Source organism: Terrapene carolina, unplaced genomic scaffold (genome assembly GCF_002925995.2).
Source record: "Terrapene carolina triunguis isolate 2854851 unplaced genomic scaffold, T_m_triunguis-2.0 Scaffold236, whole genome shotgun sequence".
In the NCBI taxonomy this organism is placed as follows: domain Eukaryota; kingdom Metazoa; phylum Chordata; order Testudines; family Emydidae; genus Terrapene; species Terrapene triunguis.
The window spans coordinates 14187069-14202930 of NW_020664587.1; the positions used below are offsets into that span (position 1 = coordinate 14187069).

Consider the following 15862-nt stretch of genomic DNA (forward strand, 5'->3'; position numbering starts at 1 on the left):
AAAAGAGTGTTTACAGACAGTGGTCTCATGTGGTACATGGGGCCCACTGTACACAAAAGTTTTCAACCAATGCTGCACTGTACCCAGGGTTTCTAAGCACACCTCAGGGCGGATTATGTAACTCAGCGGTTTGGACTCACGATAGGTATATTTACAGGGTTTGGGATGTGATTTTCCCAGGTCATATGGGCATGCCCCACACTAGCTTTCATCTGGCTAGCTCGCTAAAAATAGAAATGGGGATTTAGCACCACCGGCTTCAGTGCAGGCTGCACAAGAGAGTACATACCCTGAGCAGGGAGGGGAGTGTCAGGTGGATTTGGCAGCTAGTACGGAGCCTCACGCCGCTGCACCCTCACTTCCATTCTTAGTGAGCTCTCTAAATGAATGCTAGAATGGGTTTTCCCCCCAAATCTAGGCTCCACAGAATAACATTTTGACAGATCATTGTGAGGGACGGCAGGTCTAGAATCCGGGTCCTTAAGTCGTCCTCAAACAACAGCCACCACACAGCCGCTCACTGGTACCAGCTGGGAGCGCGGGCTGGTGGACCTAGCTCACCGGCACCACCACGAAGCCCCCCATTGGAGGAAATGTCCAGCCTCTCCGATTGGCTCAGACTCTCTATTTAAGCGAGAAGGAGGCACAGAAAGTTGTCTGAGTAACTAGATGAATCCCTGGCTCGCTGCTAGATTGGACTGTGCCTTCTTGCCTGACCCCTGGGCCATGCTTTGTCCCTGATTCCTGCCTTCCTGTCCTATTTCTGGTTATTGCTTCTACACCCCGCCATGGGCTACTGACCCTGTCTCTAACTCCAGTTCTGATCCCCGGCTCCAGTTAACCACTGCTAGGAGCACTAGGATACGTTCCAGTGTACAGCAATGGCATTGTTGGGACTTTAAAGCACTTTTTTTTATTTCTGTTGATTTAAATTTTCACACTTGTGAGAAATTGGGATGGGGTCAGATAACTATTTAATGACAGCAGATGTTGAGATTTACAAAGTTAAAGCTTTATAACCGTTGAAATACAAATTATCAACATCACACGTCAAAATATATAAAGTAACTATCCTTAAATCAAACTCTAAAATTCTCAAGCAACATTTTTCTTACTTTGGCTATTCGTGAATTTAGATGTTTTCCCCGCTGGTTTAGCATGCGCAGTGAAATGGACGTTTACCAACGCTGACCCAAAAAACCCCTCATCCTTCCAAACTTGCCCTATATCACATACAGAAGACCAACCTTGCAAAATGCTACTGCCCCATGTTGGTTGTAAACTATTTAATACCTTGCTTCTTGAGAAGAAAAATAAATTTAAAAAAATGCAGCAGCCCAGCTCTCTCCTTTTCCCAAGCCCAAGGACACCTGAATCTTAAAATATAAACTGGAATAGCCGTATTGAACTCAGTGGATCCACTTGATTTACACCAGCTGAGGATGTGCTGTAAGCCAATGAACTAACCCAGACAGCTTGCTTTAATGGGACTCTGCGTGGGCGTAGGGAACTGGCCACACTAGGCAATCTACTTGCTAGATTGGGGCCTTTGTCGTCAGCACATGTATTTTATTCAGTGATCATGCTTTCCTGTTGAATGCAATGATTTGGAGCTGTATACGTGTGTTTTCTCCCTGCCAATGAGATCTCTTCACAGCTTGGGGTTTCTGCAGCCTCAGATTCCTTCGGTAGCAGCAAACGCTAAATGCAATTGATTTGTTTTTGCTGTTTGCCATCTTCCTGGGGAGCGTCAAAAGGCAGCCCTCTCCCTGGATCGGCCCCGGGGACCTCGCAGAGCATTCTCTGCCATTTGAGCAGGGAGCAAGACATCATTCTTTGGCCATGAACTGCATCTCAGATTAACGTGGACAAGCTAAACTGTTCACACGTGACAAGCGGGCACAGCAACGGCTTTTCCGAACACATCAGTGCATTTCACCCAACCCCTTGTGCTGCAAAGAGATGAAGAGATTATTCCCTACCTGGAAATCGTGTCTCTGGGATGAAGCACTCAACAGTCTGAAGTCTTCCCAGAAACCCTTTATTGGCTGATAATTATCAAGTTACTTAGGGGAAAAGATTATGTTTATTTTCCATGGGCTGGTGTAAATTGATATAGCTGCAGACATCAAGGGAGTTACACCAGTTAAAGATGTGCCCCATAGAGAACAATGTGTATTCTCTACAGGAAGTTATTAGGCATTGAAGTCAGTGAAGCTACATCCGCTGAGGATCTGGTCCTATGGATCTGCTGTTATCTAATCAAGTTTTTTTTAAATTAATTATTATTATTATTATTAAAGTATGTTTAAAAGCTAAGGAAGATACCAACTGGAGAAAGAACAGTGGGGATGGGGGAAGCTGCAGCAGGGTGGGGACAGAGTCTGGGAAGCATGCGATGGGCCATTCCGCCTAGCAATTGTGCATAGCAGAGGAAAACCCATGAAACAGATTGCTGGAGGAGAAGCAGAGAAGTTCATTTACCAGCTTTTTCGTGACTGGTGAAAAAGCAAATGGGAATGTCTGGAGTCTGCACATTCAAGCACCCCGGGGAAGTGGCACAAGGCAGTTCTCTTGTTTAGGATCACTGAAGCAACTGACATGGCCCTAAACACGAATTTTGGTGCCCAAAGTCATGCACCCAAGTTCAAAAGTGTTTGCCTATTTGAAAGCCAGTGTAGACAGTGCCAGGCTGACGGCAACTTCCTATCCAAGCCCCGGAACAAAGGGAACTGTTTTCTGTAAATTTTATTTACCAAAATTTCATGTCCATTTTCTTTTTTACACAAATAAAGATGCAGAAAAATAATTAAGAAAAATGAAGGAAATACGTCGCTTCTCACCTCTTCCCCTGCAATTTCTATTATGGCCCCAAAGTCCTTGTGTCCAAAAACCTACCCCTGAGTGCACGTTATGCAGCTAATGCATAGTGTTATTTGCCACTGACACGAGCTATATCTAATTCCTCTGCTGCACCTTGACAATAGCTTCCAAGCTACAGTGAAATCTCTTAAAGCATTAATGTCCCACTGGAATATCCTCTCTTCAGACTCAGACACCCCGGAGGTCACTACTTGTGTGTTTCACCTGGCATGCATCGCACAGGGTGCAGCAGTGGAGCAGGTGCATGGAAGGGCTTGCACACAGGTTTACACTATGTTCACTGAGAAAGCACAACCCTCGGTCCCCTGGAGAAACAAACACTAGCACTAGCTGGTCACTGGTACTGACAGCTTTTCAACTGTGCCCTTTGCACCTGCTGCTCGCCAGCTAAGCTGCTCAGAAGCCAACCATGGCTACACTTTAGATCTTTTCTCCTCATTCACATCACCCCCTCTATATTCCCATGTCACCAGCTCCAAGCCTCAGATCCCCAAGCTGACACGTGGCACATAGAAAACAAACCTAGCAGTAGATTCAGCTGCCCAAAAAACTTCCTGAAGTGGCAACAATAGTTAATAGGGAAGCTTCAGAGGCTCGTGGGCTCCCAGGTCACAGACAAAATCAGTGCTACACCCAGCAAGGGCACAGAGCCTCCCATCAGCCCTCATCCTAGCTTCTGCCCTTGCTACAGGGCCACACAGTGCGCAAGACTATCTTTTCCCGACGACAGATAGCTCCCTGCTGATGATAACCTCAGCACCACTGGGGAAAAAGGACACCTCGCCCTTTACCCCAGCCCCACCTGGGACATTCTGCAGCTTCCTCGCCTCCACCTATTTGAAAGGAAACCTCCATCCATTATCCCCCTTGCTTCCCTGGCTCCAGCATCCATAACAGTCCTGGCCACTCTCCCCCGATTCGATCTCCCGTCGTTGTGAGCCCTGCCAACACGGTAGAGCAGGTGGGAAGTAGCAGGTTGCACAGTTAGCCTTGAGCCCAATTGAATAGCTCAGCAAGGGGTTCCCAGATTCACTTGCACTGGCCCTGTGAGGGCATGGCACCCTCTGACAGGTTCCCTGCATCCATGTTCACCAACACGGAGTCCATGAGCCCGGCTCCTGCTAAAAGGGCAGGCCACATTAAGAAGTTCTACAGCAACATGCCAGGCCATCAACTGGCGTCAATGCACTGATGTCAGTGGAGTTCCTCTGATTTACATTGAGGATCCGGCCCCATGTCTCCCAGGTCCCCACGCTGTACCCTGTGCACATCATTGATTCAGTTCAGCAGCCAGGGCCTGAATGAGGTCTTTCTATATCAAAATATTACTGAATGATGTTTGCAGAGCTTCACATTATCAATGCTGGCTGTTAGCAGCAGTCAGTTCTGCGCTGGCACAGAATCCTGGTTAGGACGGACCTGTCCCTTGCCTGGATAGGCAGACAGGAAAAACACGAATGCAAATCTGATCGCTACATTTGGGGCTGGGAAGGATTTCCCCCCCAACCCCGGTCAGATTAGCAGGGACCTGGGGGAGGGCAGGGGGAGGGCCAGGTTCACTGGCTGCTGAACTGAATCAAAGATGTCCCCACACTGTACCCCATGTGCACGGGAGACGTGGGGCCGGAGCATAGACCTGCCCTCAGTCTTTGCTGTTCTCTATTTGTGACACACAACAGTTCAGTCTTCTTTGGTCTAACTGAAGTCATTGGGCTCAATACGGGGGTAGCTGGGTGAAATTCTCTGGCCAGCATTATACAAGAGATCAAATGAGATGATCTAATGGTCCCTTCTGGCTTTAAACTCTATGGCATTAATAAATCAGGGTAGAAAAATAGAGCAATGCAACTCCTTGAATTTGGGGCCTAGATACCTGCCTAGGACGCCAAACCAAGATGCTCATTATATGATGTGTTCAGCTAATGAAGCCCTTAAAACAGAATGCATCCTGAACAGGACGATGTAGTTAAAGGACATAGGGATAATCTCTTTAAAGCTACCCTTTGCCAGGGACGTTTGCTTCTTAACTCTGGAGTTCTGGGATGCGGTTTGTAGATGCACTTTGGCTTGGCACCGTCGAAGGGAATGTTCCCTCCAGCACTGCCCTTTGGTATTCTTGATTCCACAGCTGGGCATGGTTCCATTTCTCTGGGAAAGTCTCTCTCTCTCTTTCTTTTTTTTTTTAGTTTAACCCTTACCGTACCATATTGTTTTTTTCCACCATGTCTGTTGCGCTAATTTGTTGATCCTCTGTTTAAATCAGATCCATAGATTCTGAGGCCAAGAGAGAGCATTATGATAAACTAGTCTAACCTAGGTGACCTGATCAGCTTAGGCCATAGAATATCATCCAGTGGCACAATGCACAAATACAATGCACATTCAGCAGCACAGAAGGTATAGGGCAGCTGGACACCTCTCGTACATTCACCAGCAGGATAGGTGCACAGTGCACTTCCTTTGGACATGCTTAGTATATTTAGCAGCATTGGTGTTCGCGTCCTTGCTTAAAAGCACTTGGAAATATCAGTTGCAATCACATGGTTAGACATGGCTCCTTCTACTTCCCTTTTGTTTTATTATCAGTAAAGCCAAAGGCTTAGGAATTAATGACAGCATTTTTATTTCCCTGAAATCTGTTTTTAAATCTTCAGTTGATAAAAGAGTTAATTCACAAGACATTTACTATGGAATCAAACAAACAAAAACAAAAAAAAAAACCCATAACATACTCCATACTTTGCCCCAAACAGTTCTCAACTGGGGTGGATTATTTCAAAAGCCCTCTTGCAACCTCGTTGCATCCGACGAAGTGGGTATTCACCCACAAAAGCTCATGCTCCAATACGTCTGTTAGTCTATAAGGTGCCACAGGACTCTTTGCTGCTTTTACAGATCCAGACTAACATGGCTACCCCTCTCATACTCTTGCAACTTGTTCACACTTGTCAAGTGACCAAACTGATCAACCAGCAAAAGCTGCCACAAGTGGGCATGATGAGAGCTAAGGGGAAAATGCAGGGGAAAATCAGCCAGGGAAGGTTTCGGAGAACTTGGGGGGGAAAGAAAGAAAAAGGAAAAAAGACTGAGAAAGAAACACCTGACTGAGAGACACCTGAATTTTCTTCTTTGGGAATTCAGGGCTTTAGCAGTATGTTCTAGCCTGTTTAACAGAGCCTCCTGAAGTTTTGGGAACTCTCCACAATTCTCCAGTACCTTGTGGACCCAAAGCAAGGCCAACGCATTATAGCCTGGAACTCTCTGTGTTATCAAGCATCACTAGTTTGGGTGCAAAGGCAGCAATCTAAAACTCTCCCCCAGCACAGGCCAAGTGGGGAATGGCAGAGAAAACTCAATGTTTTCTTTCCCGGCTCCAAACCCCAAAGCACAGGAAGGACTGGCCAGTATCAGCAGTGGAGAGAGCCAGTTCCTCCTCCTCTCTGGCTCGCCTTCTGCCCTTTAGACTGTAAATCCCAGTTGGCCGGGGGCCAGGTATCAGTCAAGAACAGTGAACATCAGCATTCGCGGCACGGACGTTCCATGCCCTAACTGAAAGCCAGTTTTAATGAAATGCTTTGCTGAGCTGTTTGGCATTTCAGCACCGTTCACATCGAGATATCAAAAAGGCTTTGATTAAAAATAATTACATTGACTTTTAATTACATCCTTTAAAGAAAGATATTTTAAACGGGAGGTACGTGACGTGTCACAGCCTCCCTAAGTAGTTGAGACACACGTGGTAGGTGGAAACAACAGCACCAAAAACCTGAGCAGCTTTGTAAGAAAGAGAGAAAGATGAACGGTGACTTCAAAAAAAAAAAAAAAAAAAGGCGAATAAAGATACTAACATGGCGACATCTCTCGGAGACCTACCTTGGCTGGATTGAGGGCGGTGATCACCCACACGCAGTAGGCGTTGTTATCATACTGTACGGGGTAGTTGGGAGAGGTGATCACTCCGCTGGGGCCCCGGAGATATGTATCGCACATCCTGGCTGTGAAAAGAAAATAAGACAGTGTCTGGGGGAGGTTCATCAGCCCTGGGATGTACATTTGGCTCCTTATTTCGGGAGGGGAAGGAGTGCTTGCATAAGATCAGGAGGGAAATAAATCGCTTCACATTGTCTTCAGCAGGTAGGGGCTGTTGCATCCCTTGTAGTACAGAAGATACAGGACTCGGCTGTGATGAATAGAAAGGGGATTCTTGATTAAGGCTGCTGAACAGAGACCGACCCTGTGGCTCAGACTGATTTAACAGAGCCTGGGCTACACCTAAGGCCACCGCACAGGGGCTTCTCTAAGCCCTGGTTCACGAAGGGCACTGCAGCCCACGCTGCAGAATCCAACTGGGAAGCCCTGCTTCTTTCCAACAGGCAGGCCCTGATTTCCTTTCCCCATGCTCCTTTTGACAGCCTGAGCAAAAACCAACACAGCAAACGGTTAATGAGGAGAGGCTGAGTTAAGTCCGATTTCTCCACAGGCTGGGGAAGAATACAGCTGGCAGCTCTGCTTAGCATCTTAACAACAGCTGAAGTGAAGCAGAGATGGGAAAGTGCATAAGGGTAACAGAAAGGAAAAGGCCCATGGAGTCCTTTTGTCAGAACTATCCCCCAACTCCCTCTCCACTGGCAACCGTGAAATGCAGAGTCCTGGCTCTGTATCGGCGTTTGCTACCGAGCTGAATGTCAGGGGGGCCTGGCCCACAAACATCAGATCCGGGAGTTGTACCTTCCCGATGTTTGAAGGAGCTGCGTGTGTACGTGCATGTGCCTGCGTTCAGATCCAAGGTTCTGCTCTGGGTCCATCACTAGACAGAACAAATACAGCTCCACAGAGCTGTTGATTAAGGGCTATGCCATATGAAAAACACAAACAAACAAACACCCCGTTCCTGAGTTAACCAGTTGCCCTTTCAGTACAGCTACCCAGAGTCTAAGCCCAGAGCAACCAACTCTGGGCCAAATTTACTGGAAATGGTGGTGTTAAAGGGTGTAATTTATAATCCGAGGGCCAGAAAACTGGGGGATGCAGCAAGTGAAATAACCATGAAGCGGTGTAAAGTAAAGCAGGTCCCTCCTACTTCACCTGATCGGTTTCATTTCACACTGACATATATTTGGGGGCATTCTGCTTCCCGATCCAAGTCTCACCCCCTCCTTTCTTCCCTATGGCTCCCCTGGTCAGTGATTTCACACTGCGATGCTGCATCCTGCCACTGATGGGGACAAATGGAACTCCTGTTAACGGGACGGGTTCACAACAGGGCTTCTCTCTTATTCCAAACGAGCCCCACCGAGGTCAGTCTCCTGATGTGATTGCTGTATCTTGTTAACGTGAGATCCACGGGCACCCTTTGTACTCGCCTTACCGGAGGCTGCTCCCTTGTGACTGGAAAGTGGCAACAAGGAGGGAAACATCTTTAGGTGGAAGCATTGGTAGACTGGACCCAAGCGACAGGCTCAATGGCTGTGGCCAATGAAGTTGGAAAGGATCATGCTGGTTGCTGTCAGCGCGAAGGCATCAGCAGTAGGGGGCACCATTTAGGTAGCGGAGAAGACAGTAAATAGTTATGCAAGGATATGGTGATGAGGTCCAAAGTGGTTGCTCTCTGAGCCCACTGAAGTCAATGGGAGTCTTTCCATTGACTGCAATAGGGTTCGGATCAAGCCCCGAGTAACTCCAAGGGTTTCACTAGCCACGGGTAGGTTCCGTTTGCTCATACACACGGGCAAAGCATAGGAAATTTCACACGGGCCTTTGGACTTCATAGGCAGCATGGATGAAATGGAGTAGAACTGAAGAGTCACTTGTAGAGGAGCTGAGAAGATCCATCTACATATTTATCGGGCCCCACCACCATTGTATCTGAGCACCTCACAATCTTTAATGGATTTATTCTCACAACACCCCTCTGAAGCAAGGAAGTGGTGTTATCCCCATTGTACAGATGGGAAATGAGTCACAGAGAGGCTATGTGACTTGTTAAAGGCTACACAGGGGGTCGGTGGCAGAACAGGGAATTAAACCTAGGTCTCTCAAGTCACAGGCTAGTGGCCTACCAGCTGGACAATCAGGAGTTAGATACAAAGTGGCCTCCCATTACAGAATGACCTTTGCATTTCAAAGGAATTTGTCATTTAAAAACTAAAAATATAAAAACAGCAACAATGCTAAAAATGGTTTGGAACTGGAATAAGAAGCAACAAACCAAAACAAAACCATATAAAAAAAAACTGAGGGTAGGAATGAAAAAAAATTAAGTTGATTCACAGAGTCGTAATAACACAGGCAAATCCTTTCTTATCTCAAATGAGAGGACGCTATAAATTTCCTTTAGAGTGTCGAATATTTATGCCAAATATCCTCTTACGCTGATTCAATTTATTCTATACTTGTTCCAAAGAATCAGGCGGTATTCTAAAGCCTTGCAAAAATCTGCAGAGGAAATTAAAAGTGGGGGAAAAGCAGAACTGAAGAAATAACAATTCATGACTTTAAGGGCTTCAGAGGGATTTAATTAAAAGTATTACAAGTTGTTCATTATTAGCATTACAAACATCACAATTATACATGCTGGTTAAAAAGAAAATGTAACCAAAACAACCAAGACCTAGATGGGCATCCGTATATGTTGTCCTCTTAAGTGAAACTCCGTTCACACATTTCCCGGTGCTGGGTCACGGGGACATCCATATTTTGCCAGTTGCTGGCTACTTGCTCATTTCCTAGTGAAAGCCGTAAGTCATAATGAGCAGGATTACTGGGCTTTAACACAGTTTTGATTACCAGATGCTGGGAGGGAAAGACAAGGGCGGATCACTCCAACTTTCCTGTTCTGTACGCTCTCCCTGAAGCTCTGGCACTGGCCACTATCGGAGACAAGATACGGGACTAGATGGACCATTGGTCTGACCCAGTATGACTGTTTTGTTCTAAAGGCCCTGCGTACACTACAACTACAACTACAGGCTTGTCCACACAACCTTTTAGCACACAGCAGCAAGCCAGGGTATAACTCTATTGCACTCTACTGGCCAGGCATTAACCAGCTATATGGACCCTGCTATCATGCATTAAGAGTTCTGCACTTTGACTTCATAGCATCTCTATCTCTTCTTCCTTTTCAGGTTACAGACAGCTCTGCTAAGAGTAGGTAGATCGGGTTTTCTGTATTTCGTTAAGGGTAGGGAAGAGGGGAGCAGCTGATGCTGTGAACGTTGTTCAGGTTGGAAAAGATTTATCAAACAAAGCATTTGCACTGTTCCCCAAGAGATGGATCAGGCTCTGGGTTCATTGAGCCTCCCCTGGAAGTTCAGGTAAGAATGCCTTGACACCAGCTCTCATGCACTTTGTTCTGGGCTTTGTGATCTGCATTGGCCCAACTATCCCAGCCGTTCATGTCTCGGTTGAAGCTGTAATATAGAAGGGCTTGCAATCTGAACCATATTAAGCAGGGCCTGGGTGAAGCCCAGTTATTGTGGGAGAACTGGATGGGAATTGAGGGAGAGCGACATAAAGGTGAAAAATCAGCACTGTGGTGAAAAACCTCTTCTCTGTCCTTTGCGGCAGGAGATCAGCACAAAGTTTATGAACAACTTAACATCCCACTGAATCCTTCGGGTAGGATTCATATGGAACTTAAGTGACATGCAGGCTTTGTGCTGGTCCCTCTTCAGAGAGGTGAAAATTCAGTGTTGCCAACTTTCAAGAATTTATCGCGAGTTTCCTGAAATAAAAGGCCCAGCTGCTAGGATGAAGAGATTGCATGAAAATCTCAGCTTTCATTGAAGAAAGAAAAAAAAAGTGTCTAGCTTTTATGATTGCAGAGAAAAGAATGAAAATATGACCCCAGTGCACCCTAAAGTCTCAGAAAGCAAATAAAAAGAACCCAACTAAAAAAAAAATACTGGGGGTCAGACTTATTTTTGAATGCTTGAGGTTGACAACACTGTGAAATTCACCTCCAGTGATCAAGAATCCTTAGTGCACACACACACTCTCTCTCTCTCTGACCCACCCCTGGGTGTGGGTGTCCACAAAATATATGCACATGCAGACAGAGCTGTTAACAATAGCTGAGCTAGAATCGTCATGGCCCCACTGGACTATTCTGTGAGCCTAAGCTACCTGCAGGTTTGGACTCTGCACTCTGATCTGACCAGCCTCCTCCTACTTTTCTATCAGAGCCCAGTCCCTGGTGCAGGTCTTTCAGCAGCTTTTGAACACGCATCCCGTGTCCCAAAGCGCCACAGAACAGACGGTTATGAAGGCCAAGAGCTAGCACCGCTTTGGGCAGCTCGGAGGAGCTGTCCCCGTAGGCCAGCCCCAATGCCCTAGTGCCGCTGCACGCTGAGCTAAACAATGGAAACAGTTCTTTTCGTCACAGCCCCCAGAGCGGCCTCTCAACACAGCCCCCATCCACGTACCTCCGCTGAATGTGTCCCCTGGTGGTTTGAATCTAAAAAGTGGATACTTACAGAGGAGTTTACATACATAAAGGGAATAATAACTGGGTAGAGGTTATGCGTCTTGCTGAAGCATCCCCAGGCACAACACAATAGTCAATTTTTTGCTGATGGTTAGACAATGGAGTACTTATGAGCATTGCTGGGAAAATACTGCTCATCAGAGACCTGCCGTTCAATCAAATATCCTAAAACAATAACACATATTAGAGGCATTCACTTCCATGCAGGGGAAGTAACAACAATGGAGACTACTACTTAAAAATACAAACAGCCTCATGTCCCGTTCCCTCTGTTTGGAATGAATGCTCTGTGGGGCTGATCACAGAAGGACAACGAGCTGGTTCATTAGCATATATGGCATCGCTAATTTCAGGACAGTCTTTATTACTAGGATCCATTTTTCCCCAGGGTCATTGTTCTATTGTTGAAAATAAATCTGAATCATGAAGTTAAGACTCTGATCCAAATCCTAACTTCCCCAGTGTGTGGACATTTTCCAGTCTCATCTGTTAGGGTATGTGTACATTGCAGCTGGAGGTGTAGACATACCTGCCCCAGCTCTCATTAAGCAAGCATGCTGAAAAGGGTAGCATAGCTGTGGCCGCATGGGTGATGGAATGGGCTAACCACCCCATTCCAGAGCAGCTACACTGCTGTTTTTAGTGCGCTAGCTTAATCATAGCTAATGGGGGTACGTCTCCTCAAGCTGGAATTTACGCCTCTAGCTCCAGCATAGACATACCCTGTGACAGGGTTGGGACTCACCACCCAGCACCTCCTGCTGGTTGTCTCTGGGAATTAGCTCAGTCCAGTGGAGTGCCCTCTCCTGGTGGTGTCCCGCCCGGTGTCTCATCCTTGGTTGACGTCTGAGCCCACGTCGCTCACCAGCTCACGGCGTCCTCTTCAGGACCACTGCCCTCCGGCAGTGCCCCTTTGTCCATCCACACCCCCTTCCGGGGGGCGGGGGTGATCAGCAGTCTCTGCGCCCCAGCCACCATGTCCAACCACACACCCCAAAGTCTAATCCCTCCTGTCAGGGATCTGGTGTAGTCTGTGATGGCCGCTCCCCACAGCCAATGACTGGGTGCACTGCAAGGGGGGGACCCAGGCACGCCCTCTACTCTGGGTTCCGGCCCAGGGACCCTCTGGTGGCAGCCTCGCTGTCCTCCTTCTCTCCCCTTGTCTGTCCACTTCCCTGGGCCGCTTCCCCTACAGCCCCTTGCACCCGCTAGACCCTTCCCTTCAGGGCCTGCAGACTGGCAGGCTACAGGCTAGAGCTCCCTGAGCCTGGCCAGCACTGCGCTGTCCGCGGTGCTAGTCTCCCAGCTCTGGAGACTGACCTTCCCCTGTCTAAAGTCTGGAACAGACATAGGCTAGGTCTACACTACAGCGGGGGTCCGACCTAAGATACGCAACTTCAGCTACGTGAATACCGTAGCTGAAGTTGCGTATTTTAGGTCGACTTACCTGGCTGTGAGGACGGGGGAAAGTCGACCGCTGCCGCGCTGCCGCCGACTCCGCTGCCGCCTCTTGTCGAGGTGGATTTCCGGAGTCGACGGCAGAGCGATCAGGGATCGATTTTATCGCATCTTCACTAGACGCGATAAGTCGATCCCAGAAAACCGATTGCCTGCCGCCGGACCCTCCGGTAAGTGTAGATGTACCCTGACTCTCCTCTCCCTGAGCAGCCTTTTTATAGGGCTGAGCCTGGTCCTGATTGGCTGTCTCCAATCTGGGCCCCGATTGGCTCCCAACAAGCCGCCCTCCAATTGGCTGCCCGTCTGCGCAGGTGCACTGGCCTGCTGCAGCCCACACTCTCAGGGAGTGGGGCAGTCGCCCCACTACATACTCTTAGAAACAAAGGCTCAAGTCACATCAGAATTGCCAAACTGGATCTGAACAATGGTCTATCTAGCTCAATATTCTGTTTCCAATAGTGTCTAGTACCAGATACTATCTCTGAGACGTAGGCCTAGTGACACCTAGAAGTTTTATCAATATAACTATTTCACTTAGTGGGGGGATTTTTTCAAATTTAGTTTTATACCAACAAAAGACTTAATGAGGACTCAGTTCTAATGGTTTAAAAGTGCTTATACCGATATCACTTACTCCCCTTCTGATACAGGATTTAACTATACTGGTGTAAGTATTTGTAAACCGATATAACCGTGCTCACACTTTGTGTGTGTGTGCGCGCGCGCGCGTGTGTGTGTGTTTGTACTATTTTAATTATACCAGTATAACTAAAGTGGTATAATTTATATGTGTAGGCAGGTCCAGAGTAATGAAAAATTATGGAATAGACTCATAGACTTTAAGGTCAGAAGGGACCATTAGGATCATCTAGTCTGACCTCCTGCACAATGCAGGCCACAGAATCTCACCCACCCACTCCTGTAACAAACCCCTAACCTATGTCTGAGCTATTGAAGTCCTCAAATCGTGGTTTAAAGACCGCAAGGTGCAGAGAATCCTCCAGCAAGTGACCCGTGCCCCACGCTGCAGAGGAAGGCGAAAAACCTCTAGGGCTTCTGCCAATCTGCCCTAGGGGGAAAATTCCTTCCCGGCCCCAAATATGGCCATCAGTTAAACCCTGAGCATGTGGGCAAGACTCACCAGCCAGCACCCAGGAAAGAATTCTCTGTAGTAACTCAGATCCCACCCCATCTAACATCCCATCACAGGCCATTGGGCATATTTACCTGCTAATAATCAAAGATCAATTAATTGCCAAAATTAGGCTATAAGGAAAATTCCCCCCCCCCCCCCCCCCCCAACAATAGGCAGTTAGTGGCTAGATTATGTCCTGAAACCATGAGGGTTTATATATCCCTTATAAATATTTCATCTAATGTAACTATGGACGTTTTATTGTTCATATAAATACTTAATTCTTTTTAAAATGCTGCTAAACTCTTGGCTCTAATGTTATGCTCTAGCAGTGAGTTCCGTGGGTTAACTGTCCCAAGTGTAAACGAAGCATACATTACCCACTGCAATACCATTGGATGAACTCAACCAACCACATTCAGTGAGTCAGCTGACATTACTTAGTGCGAAAGGGGGGCAATTCTGTAGCTTATGAGCATTAAACAGCCTTCAAAGATACTACAGCACGGTCCATTACTTTTGAAATGGCAAGTGTAAAGGGCAGTGTGCAGAGGGCTATCAATTATGGAAGGAAAGAGCCTCAGGTACAGAAGCTGGTGGTTCAGACAAAATACCGACATTCTGGTTGGGATGAAAGTCAAGTCAAGTCATCATTTATTAACTGTTCGGAAGCTACTAAAGACAGCAAATAGACAAGCCATTCTCATGTCCTTCCAGGCATAGCGATCATTTAAGATCTGAACTATCGGGTTGACTTTACTTGGAATTTATTTATTTATTTATTTAACCATTCTCTATAATAATATAATATATGGAGATATACCTATCTCGTAGAACAGGAAGGGACCCTGAAAGGTCATTGAGTCCAGCCCCCTGCCTTCACTAGCAGGACCAAGTACTGATTTTGCCCCAGATCCCTAAGTGGCCCCCTCAAGGATTGAGCTCACATCCCTGGGTTTAGCAGGCCAATGCTCAGACCACTGAGCTATCCCTCCCATATTAATTAATTAATTAACATGTAATATCTGCAGCCACGTTAATGGTATTGCAACAAATCTGTGCCCATCTACAGCTTCACAGCTGTCAGCATGCTGCAGATTCAGAACATATTCAGTAACATATTCAGTGGGGATAGAACTTGAGTCCTCCTGCTCCAAAAGTCCAAGACCCTCCTTCTTGAGCTAAAGGAGACAAGCCTTTACTACCTCTAAATGTTTATAACACACTCAACACTGTGGTATCTCAGTACATAAAGCAGTAGAGGGCCTATGAAGCACAGTTGAGCCATTCCCATTCTCACCAGTGAATGGCAGCGGTACACATGCACACTAGCAAGTTTGTTGAAATTACAGTTGGTTACAAATTGTTGACAAAAAATAGCTATTTTTCAAACTGAACATGTTTTGCTTCTTTGAAAATGTTCTGGTATCGCAACAAAAACGTCTCGATTTTAAAAATCCAAAACCAAGCAGAATTCTTTTCTGTTTCCGTTTTTCATTGGGAAAAAAAAATGAAAAAAAGTTGTTTGTTTTTTTTTAAAGATATTTTTCATGGAAAATCCTTTCCATGTTCCAGCCAGCTCTGAGTGCAGCCAGCACTGAGTGCAGTATTGATATATCGCTGTCAAACCAGAGACAGGTATGTGATTTTTGCATCCCAACTACTATATATATATATGTAAAAGGATGTGTGTGTGGAGGGGGAAAAGGTAACTTCATCCAGTCACGACTAAGCATCTAGCAGGGAAATGGGCCAGGGTGTGTAGAGATCACTGCGCCACAAAGTGCAACAGTGTGCACATAAGACAAAAGCCGCTTACAATGCTGACCTCAAAGGCCTAATCCTGCTAAGCACTGAGCAAGCTCAGCTCCTACCATCATCAGTGGGACTCGCTCAGC

General features: G+C 46.7%; 1 protein-coding gene across 3 annotated transcripts in view; it reads right to left on the reverse strand.

Moving 5' to 3' along the window:
• CSMD2 (CUB and Sushi multiple domains 2) overlaps nucleotides 1-15862 on the reverse strand; it is a 376903-nt gene that overhangs the window by 241944 nt on the left and 119097 nt on the right. For all 3 annotated transcript variants that reach the window (XM_026657125.1, XM_026657127.1, XM_026657126.1), the window contains exon 6: nucleotides 6757-6878. In XM_026657125.1, coding sequence (XP_026512910.1) covers nucleotides 6757-6878 — 122 coding nt within the window. The remainder of the gene's footprint in view (nucleotides 1-6756; nucleotides 6879-15862) is intronic.